This window comes from Nerophis ophidion, unplaced genomic scaffold (genome assembly GCF_033978795.1).
Source record: "Nerophis ophidion isolate RoL-2023_Sa unplaced genomic scaffold, RoL_Noph_v1.0 HiC_scaffold_33, whole genome shotgun sequence".
NCBI lineage: Eukaryota > Metazoa > Chordata > Actinopteri > Syngnathiformes > Syngnathidae > Nerophis > Nerophis ophidion.
This window is the reverse complement of record NW_026906955.1, coordinates 797,501-807,233: the sequence shown is the minus strand read 5'-3', so window position 1 is coordinate 807,233 and position 9,733 is coordinate 797,501. Positions and strand designations below refer to the sequence as shown.

At 42.8% G+C, this 9,733-nt stretch overlaps 1 protein-coding gene across 1 annotated transcript; it reads left to right on the top strand.

The window, feature by feature from the left end:
• The first annotated feature begins 427 nt into the window (after positions 1-427).
• Positions 428-9,425, top strand: LOC133546591 (gastrula zinc finger protein XlCGF48.2-like). The gene is made up of 3 exons (XM_061892374.1): positions 428-842; positions 1,892-2,158; positions 7,671-9,425. The coding sequence occupies exons 1-3, from the start codon at positions 743-745 to the stop codon at positions 8,870-8,872; spliced, it is 1,569 nt and encodes a 522-aa protein (XP_061748358.1). The 5' UTR covers positions 428-742; the 3' UTR covers positions 8,873-9,425.
• The last annotated feature ends 308 nt before the right edge of the window (positions 9,426-9,733 follow it).

Genomic DNA, 9,733 nt, shown 5'->3' with positions numbered 1-9,733 from the left:
ATCAAAGACAAAAATAATACCATGAGTGTAATATTTATTTTGTTTCTTGTTTTTCTTTCCTTATGCTACTGTTGTTTCAATACATTTTCAAATATTTAAATATTTTTATGGAAATAGGTTTTATGTTGGTGGCGACTTGTCCAGGGTGTACCCCGCCTTCTGCCCGATTGTAGCTGAGATAGGCGCCAGCGCCCCCCGCGACCCCGAAAGGGAATAAGCGGTAGAAAATGGATGGATGGATGGATGGATGGGTTTTATGTTTTTTTTTTTTTTTTTTGGTTGATTTGAAATGGACAAGTTTACTTTTATTTTCACAAGAAGTAAACCGGGGGTGGAAAGCTGGTTGTACTTATTCCTCTCGCGAGATTTGGAAAAGAGCTGGTTACTTGTTTCTCTCGCGAGATCTGACAACACTGCGCGCGAACCAAACACGGCGAGGACAAAGCAAGATGGCGTCTGACGGTGAAGACGTTATTGCAGTCGTCACAGTTCAGTGTTCTTAATCTGTGCCTCCATGTACACATATATGTCCTTTATTACACTCTAGTAAATAGAGTAAACATCGTTAATAACTGTTTGCATCCGGTTATATTAGTCTGAGCGCACTTTGATGCTTCTCGAGCTAGCTTAGCCTGCTAGTTAGCTTAGCTTGTTAGCTGCTAACAAAGAGAGGCGGAAGTGATCAAAACACATCACTAAGTAGAGATCAAGTGTGAGTGTAAAGTGTTGTGATTGTGTGAAAATGTGCCAAAGAACCATAGCAGAGTACGAGGAGGAACTTTGTCCAACAAAAGAGAAGGAGCGACAACATGAAAAACATCAAGTTGTGTTACACAGAACAGGTTTGTTTACTTCTTACTCTCACATCTTTACTAACTTTATATTTATTAATAACACTGTTCTTCAATAAGTTGTCTGTAGGAAGATTAATTGTTATGTGAGGATGATGCACTGATTGTTTTACATTGTTGATAAGAAGGAGACATTGTCAGACACACAATATTTATGAGAGGTTGATGTTTGTAACAATGTGTATCAACATGTTTACACAAAACTCACACAGTCACCGGGGGAATATTCCAGAGAGCAGGTTAAGTGCAAAGTCCTGAGTATGTAAAGCTCGAGAGTTTTACCTCCAAAAATAAGAAAGGTAAGACAAAGTCAGAGTCAGTTACCATGGTGACTGACTCTGTAAACCTAGCCTGCTAGCTGGCAGGTTTGACAAGTTATATATGTGTGTCAAAGCTATTATTTCCTTCATATTGGTGCAGCCATTAACCTACTACAACACCTACTACATCCACCTACTCAGTGTTCTAGTGGTTAGAGTGTCTCCCCTGAGATGGGTAGGTTGTGATTTCAAACCCCACCTGAGTCATACCAAAGACTATAAAAATTGGACCCATTACTTTCCTGCTTGGCACTCAGCATCAAGGGTTGGAATTGGGTTTGGAATTGGGGGTTAAATCCCCATAAAACAGATTCCTGGGCGCGGCCACCGCTGCTGCTCACTGCTCACTTCACCTCCCAAGGGTTGATCAAGGGTAATGGGCCAAATGCAGAGAATAATCTCCCCACACCTTGTGTGTGTGTGACAATCATTGGTACTTTAACTTTTTAACGTGGCAGTGATTGTGGAAAAACCAAGCCTGATCTAAAGATGACATCTTGATCTCATACCATCTCAGACTAATTGACCGTTCATTATTAAGTGAAGTGTCTTATAGTTGCTTAAATTAGTTTTTAACCAAGCAACACTATGTTTTATCCAGTTACTCGATTAATCGAAAACGTTCCCAGTGGAACACTTGATTAATAACATTTTCAATAGCCACAGCACATTATTTCATAGCAAGTAGGAGTTAAAATGTGATTTGTTTGTGTCCTGTAGACATCCGTCAGCTGATTGGACACCAAGAAGAATGTCTCCCTCATCTGCAGGGGGACAGTTTCACTTTAGAGTATCCACAGCCCTCACATTTTAAAGGGGACAAGGAGTATCCACAGCCCCCCTATTTTAAAGAGGAAGAGAGGGGAGATTTTCCTGTAGGGCAGGAGGAGGCTGATGTCAGCAAGTTTCCACTGACTGTTGTCTCTGTGAAGACTGAAGAGCATGAAGACAAACCACCTGAGTCCTCACAGCTTCATCACAGTCCAAGTAAGCACAACATCCACATATCATCTAATACAATGTTTGTGACACATATTCTTCCGGGGGCCACATTTATCACTAAAGATGGAGATATATTTGCTTTTTAACACCACCATTTAAATATGAATGCTCATCAATCATCAACAGTGTAATTGCTGGGGTGTAACCATGTGACCTAGAGGCCGTCCTCCTTACCTCACGTGGTCAAATGAAGGCAAACATTCAATATGGCTACTGTTTATTTACCTTAGCAGCACATATGTCAGCATATTTCAAAGGTTTAGTGGTGAAGATTGGGGATGTATTTGTGTATACGTGTATTTGTATTGAACCGTTTCGGTATGGGGGTTTCGGTTCGGTTCGGAGGTGTACCAAACGAGTTTCCACACGAACATATTAATCTAAAGTCTTAACAAGCTGCGCCGCTTCGTTCTGCCTGTCTCTGTCAGTACTCTACACAGCACCCAGCATTGTCCCACCCACACAACCATCTGATTGGTTACAGACAGAGCAGTAACAGCCAATCAGCAGTGTGTATTCACAGTGCAAGGAGTTAGTGCTCCACCGTCGTCATGAGCAGGTAGGTGTTTAGCAGGTAAGCATCAGCCAGCGGACTCTCCCCAAATTATAGTAAACACCTCCCAGTCAACTACAAACCCCGTTTCCATATGAGTTGGGAAATTGTGTTAGATGTAAATATAAATGAAATACAATGATTTGCAAATAATTTTCAAGCCATATTCAGTTGAATATGCTACAAACACAACATATTTGATGTTCAAACTGATAAACCTTTTTTTTTTTTTTTCGCAAATCATTAACTTTAGAATTTGATGCCAGCAACATGTGACAAAGAAGCAAAGAAGTTGGGAACGGTGGCAATAAATACTGATAAAGTTGAGGAATGCTCATCAAACACTTATGTGGAACATCCCACAGGTGTGCAGGCTAATTGGGAACAGGTGGGTGCCATGATTGGGTATAAAAGCAGCTTCCATGAAATGCTAAGTAATTCACAAACAACAATGGGCTGAGGGTCACCAATTTGTATGCATATTGTCGAACAGTTTTAGAACAAAATTTCTCAACGACCTATTGCAAGGAATTTAGGGATTTTGCCATCTACGGTCCGTAAAATCATCAAAACGTTTAGAGAATCTGGAGAAATCACTGCACGTAAGCGATGATATTACGGACTTTTGACCCCTCAGGCGTTACTGCATCAAAAAGCGACATCAGTGTGTAAATGATATCACCACATGGGCTCAGGAATACTTCATAAAACCACTGTCAGTAACTACATTTCAAATTATATTTGGAAACAGAGGACGTGGTGTCCTCCAGAGCAAAGAGGAAAATAACCATTCGGATTGTTGTAGGCGCAAAGTTCAAAAGGCAGCATCTGTGATGGTATGGGTGTGTATTAGTGCCCAAGGCATGGGTAACTTACACATGTGTGATGGTATGGGGGTGCATTAGTGCCCAAGGCATAGGTAACTTACACATCTGTGAAGGCACCATTAATGCTGAAAGGTCCATACAGGTTTTGGAGCACCATATGTTGTCATCCAAGCAACGTTATCAAGGACGCTCCTGCTTATTTCAGCAAGACAAGTGTTACAACAGTGTGGCTTCGTAAAAAAAGAGTGTCCAGACCTGTCTCCCATGGAAAATGTGTGGCGCATTATGAACCGTAAAATACGACAGTGGAGACCCCGGACTGTTGAACGACTGAAGCTCTCCATAAAACAAGAATGGTAAAAAATTATCCACTTTCAAAGCTTCAAAAATTAGTTTCCTCAGTTCCCAAATGTTTATTGAGTGTTGTTAAAAGAAAAGGTGATGTAACACAGTGGTGAACATACCCTTTCCCAACTACTTTGGCACGTGTTGCAGCCATGGTATTCTAAGTTAATTATTATTTGTAAAAAAAATAAAGTTTATGACTTTGAACATCAAATATCTTGTCTTTGTAGTGCATTCAATTGAGTATGGGTTGAAAAGGATTTGCAAATAGTTGTATTCCGTTTATATTTACATCTAACACAATTTCCCAACTCATATGGAAACAGGGTTTGTACTAGTAACATCACTATGAGCCCGTTGACGTTCTAGAAACAAACAGCAGCTCAGCTCGCTCGCAGTCCTGGCTTGAGGTGAAGGCTAATTAGCTTTTAACGTTAGCGCATTTTGCTGTGTGTGTGTGTGTGTTACAAACAGCAAAGCCCTGTCCGTCTGTTATTTCACTTTTCCTTTTTATGTATTAATTGAGCTGTTTTGAAGCATCAAACAAGGACATTATGTTAAATGAAGAGTTTCTGTCTCTGATCGTTGATATAATAATGAGTTTTAGGTATTTCAAAGATGGCGCTAGTATGTGCTTTGGCCTGCTGTGTCTCGCTGTCAGCTCTGTTCGTTTTTGTGTTGTTTGCGTCTATTTTCGTCTCTGTCAGCTCACTGCTTGTGTATGACGAAGAAGGCCCAGCAAAGGATGTACTTCCTGCGGCAGCTGAGGAAACTTAAGGTGCCGACCAAGATGCTGGTGCAGTTTTATTCAGCCATCATCGAGTCCATCCTCACCTCCTCCATCACTGTGTGGTTCCCCGGCGCCACAGTCCAGGACAAGCATCGACTGCAGCGCATCGTATGTGCTGCTGAGAAGGTGATTGGCTGCAAGCTCCCATCCCTCCAGGACCAGGAGGCGTGTGGGTCAGATCACAGCTGACTCTTCTCACCGTCCCAGTCAGCTTTTTCACCTGCATGGATTCCTGCCTTCCTTTCCCGCCCCCTGGTTCCTCTCCCCCAGCGGCAGTGTCTCCGGCGCCGTGGTAAACGTGGCGGCCAGCTGGTGAAATTTAGGGCACTCCTGGCCCGGCTTCCCATGGCTTCCCGAAGGAGGAATGGTGCGGTATCCGGTCTCCTCCTGCACCCATGCTCGCTGGATCCCATCAGTTCCTGGCTTGTTCCTATATCGTTGGTTTGGAGGATGAAACTTGCCGCCGTTGCTCCTGCTGTCCCCGCCCCCGGAGGCGCGGGGTGGATTCCCGCCACCTGCGGGCTGTCTGTCGGGCCCCACCTGGAATAGCTGCGGCCTTGGACGTGGTGGCCCCTGCCAGGTTCAGTCTTGTGAACGCAAAATCTTTGACAAACAAAACGATTGAACTTCCCGCAGACTTGACCAATTCTGTGTGACGGAAACATGGCTGAGAGCCGGTGAGTCCGCCCCTCTTAATGAACTTCTGCTTCCAGAGTGTTCCTACGTTTATTCTCCGCGGTCGTCTGGTCGAAAAGGAGGAGGATTAGCAGTGGTTTTTAAAAATGAATTTAAATGCCGTCTGATACGCCTGCAATCCTCCTTTTCAAGCTTGGAACTGTGCATGTTTGAACTGGGTCTTTCTGATGTCGTCCTGTGTGCCGTCGTCCATCGACCACCCAAGTACCACAAAGACTTTATAACTGACTTTTCTGAAATTTGGGCTGAAATCCTGCCTAAATATAATCTTGTCCTTATTGCTGGTGATTTTAATATTCACACCTAAGCCCAGACGAGTCGCTTTCCAGGAGCTTCCTGACTCATTTAACTTTGTACAGTCTGTGTGTGGTTCCACACATGAACGCAGGCATAAACTCCATTTAGTGCTCTCGTATGGTTTGCGACGCTGTGTTCTCTGATCATATGCCGATCCTGTTTGATATTCCCACTCAGTGTCCGTTACATTGTGCGCTCCGCCTCAACGCTCTCGCATGTTTAATTCTTGGTCTCCTGCTCTGTTTTCTCTTCCATTTTTTAGAATACTTGTGATGATAATTCTGCAGCCTCTGTGTGTCTGAATACTGAAGAGTTGGTTTCTGGGTTCAACTCTATTTGTTTACAAACACTGGATACTATCCCTCCTTTCAAGTTCCGCCGCGCCAAACCCACACCTGAGCCCTGGTTGAATGACATCACTCGTGCGGCCAGGCGCGAATGTAGGAGAGCAGAGAGAACAATGGAAAAAAGACAGGCTGCATGTGTCCTTTGCCATTTTTAAAGAGAGCATGTTATCTGAGATTATAGCTTCTAACTGTAACAACCCCAGAGTTCTGTTCAAGACCATTAGCATTGTCATTGACGCTCCCAAATCTGTTGGTTTTGATGCTTCTTCAGAATTCTGTGAAAATTCTGTCCACTTTTTCACTGACTAAATTGTATCAACTAGAGCCAGTTTATTTCAGCTTTCCTAGGACCTTTCTATTCCTCTGCACTTTTCTTCTGTTTTCCATCAGTTTGAGCCGGTGTCCTTTTCCTTTCTAAAGGACACGGTTAGTCATATGAAGCCCTCTGGTTCTCCTGCAGATGCCCTCCCACCTCGCGTGTTTAAGGAGGTACTTGCTACTATTGGATCAAGCGTCCTTAACATTATCAATAGTAGCCTCTCTTCTGGAATAGTACCAGCAGAGTTTACAGGATGGAAGAGGGGTTAGTGCGTCTGCCTCACAATATGAAGGCCCTGAGTAGTCAGGGTTCAATCCCGGGCTCGGGATCTTTTTGTGTGGAGTTTGCATGTCCTCCCCGTGAATGTGTGGGTTCCCTCCGGGTACTCCGGCTTCCTCCTACTTCCAAAGAAATGCACCTGGGGATAGGTTGATTGGCAACACTAAATTGGCCCTAGTGTGTGAATGTGAGTGTGAATGTTGTCTGTTTATCAGTGTTGGCCCTGTGATTTTATGTTGTTTAGTCCAAGTCGCTCTCCCTCCCCTCGGCACTTATAACTACTGTACGTAGGGATTTATCTCGACTCGTCTTGACGACTGCAACGCCCTGTATGTAGGCATTAGCCAGGCCTCCCTCGCCTGCCTGCAGCTCGTGCAGAACTCTGCTGCTCGTCTGCTAACACAGACCGACAGGCGTGAGCACATCACCCCCATACTAGCGTCCCTTCACTGGCTCCCTGGGCTCTACCGAATCAATTAGTAGAACTACTATTTGTTTTCAAATGTCTAAACAACATCGCTCCAACATACATCTCCGACCTCCTTCGGCCTTGCTGAACACGCCCCCCCACCCCCTCCTGATCCCTTAGATCATGGGGGGGGGGGGGCAGTAACGTCAGCTGCTGTTGACGGTCCCTGACACAAGGCTGAAGCTAAGCGGTGACAGAGCTTTCGCCGCTGCTACTCGCAAGCTCTGGAACAACTTAACTTTGAGTGTTAGACAGGCCTCCTCTCTTCCTGTTTTTAAATCACTCTTAAAAACACACTTTTATTCCATGGCCTTTAACATTCTGTGATCTCCATTTTGCTATGGCAGCCCATTATGCACCTGCTGTGAACCTGTTTCTATGTTTTATTTATTATCTATCGGGCTTTGTTTGTGTTGTGGTGTGTTTGCTAGTTTCCCTTGTGTTATCTTTTAACCCGTCTATTGTACAGCACTTTGTGGTAAATATTAAATGTGCTGTATAAGTAAAGTTGATTTGGTTTGATTTGAGCAAAGCTGGACTTTTCTAAAGAATGTTTGTTTTCTCCTGTCCCGCAGACGTTGAAGAAGAACCTCTACCCCATGAGCAGGAGAAGGAACCACAGTCCCCCAACATACGCGAGAAAGAAGAGGTACCACATTCCCAGCACAGCAAAGAGGGAGGAGAGGAGCCACATCCCCCCCACATTAAAGAGGAAGGCGAGACGCCACAGACCCATAATGTTAAACTGACCCTTCACATTAAAGGGCAAGCGGAGGACCCACTGATCTTACACATCAAAAATGAAGAGGATGACCCACTGACCCCTCACTTTAAGGAGCAAGAGAACCTACTGACCCCTCACATCAAAAAGGAAGAGGAGGACCCACTGACACCCTACTTTAAAGAGGAAGAGGAGGACCAAGAGGTGCCGCACATTAAAGAGGAAGAGGAGGAAGAGGGCATCAGTCAGCCTAAATGGTTGGAGGAGTTCCCAGTGACTGGTGTCCCTGTGAAGAGTGAAGATGATGAGGTGAAAGGTGAAAGTGAGGAGAGGGGAGGGGGGGAGCCTCCAAGCAGCAGCTCAACACAACACATGACAACAGAAGCTGATGGAGACCACTGTGGAGGATCACAAGCAGACAAGCTCTTAGCTCCACTATCAGATAGTGAGGACACAACGTCACACTCTCCTGACACTGATGATGAAGACTCTAAAGATGATAAGACATGTCACACTGACAACACTCACTTCACATCTTCTCTCTGTCACAAAACTTTTAAATATCCTAGTAAATTGAAAAGACACATGAGAAAACACACTGGAGAAAAACCTTTTTCATGTTCAAACTGCGGTAAAGATTTTACTCAGAGGCCAGATTTTAAAGTACACATGAGAACACACACTGGTGAAAAATATTTTTCTTGTTCAACCTGTGGTAAAGGTTTTACAGAAAGTCAACATTTGAAAGTACACATGAGAACACACACTGGTGAAAAACCTTTTTCATGTTCAACCTGTGGTAAAGGTTTTACAGAAAGTCAGAAATTGAAAGTACACATGAGAACACACACTGGTGAAAAGCCTTTTTTCTGTTCAATCTGTGGTAAAGGTTTTACAAGAAGTACAGATGTGAAAAGACACATGAGAACACACACTGGTGAAAAAATCGCATTCCTGTTCAATCTGCAACAGAAGCTTTTGTCGACAATCAAAGCTTGTAGCACACATGAGAAGACACCCAGGAGAGAAAGTGTTGAGTTGCAGTGTGTGTGGTGAAAGATTGTCTTCTAAGTACCAGTGTAAGAAACACAAGTGTGCTGGTGAGAACAGCAGCAGCAAATGAAACTGCAGGATTTGAAATAAACTGTCCAGACTTTCATTTTGACTTCCTAACAACATCAGCACATATAACATGTGTGACATCATTGTTGTGTGTGTAACAATCTGGTTAATATGAGTCTACATTTATAGATTGGATAGTTTGAAATATTGAAGTGTGACATATTTGTATTTGTAATTATTAATAATCCCATAGATTATCACCATTATATGATATACATATGTACTGGTTCACATCTGAAACATCTTCTGGACCACTTCAGGAAGCATATTATTATTTACTTTATACATCATTTGAACAGTTGTCATTTATACAATTTTAAAATGTGTGACTTTATGAATCATTTGTTGGGTCTCTATAATCCATTTTATTAATCATCTTTACTACTCTCTTTTGTAATATGATGATTGTGTTGTGATTTTTTTATACTTTAACTTAATATGTATGTACTTGTACGTTTATGCAATAAAAAGTGAGAGAAAATGGCTGAGTTGTTTGTGGAAGGATGTTTTGTTTTTACTAACATACATTTGTGGGTTAAAAAAAAATCCCCACTATTGTGTTTTAAACATTCTTTACCTTTTTTAACATCCCCAAAACAATATCAATCAAAGTTTGGAATGTCAGGCAAAAGCCAATATTGTACATAATCTCACAGAGCTTTATTTTGCATACATTCATGAAAAAAAAAAGTTTAATTTGTTTCCCTATCACAGAACGAACAAGTGTTGTCTTCAATTGCAAAACAACATCTTAAAAAATATTTTGAATTTTTTCCTTAAATTAACTCCTTGGCG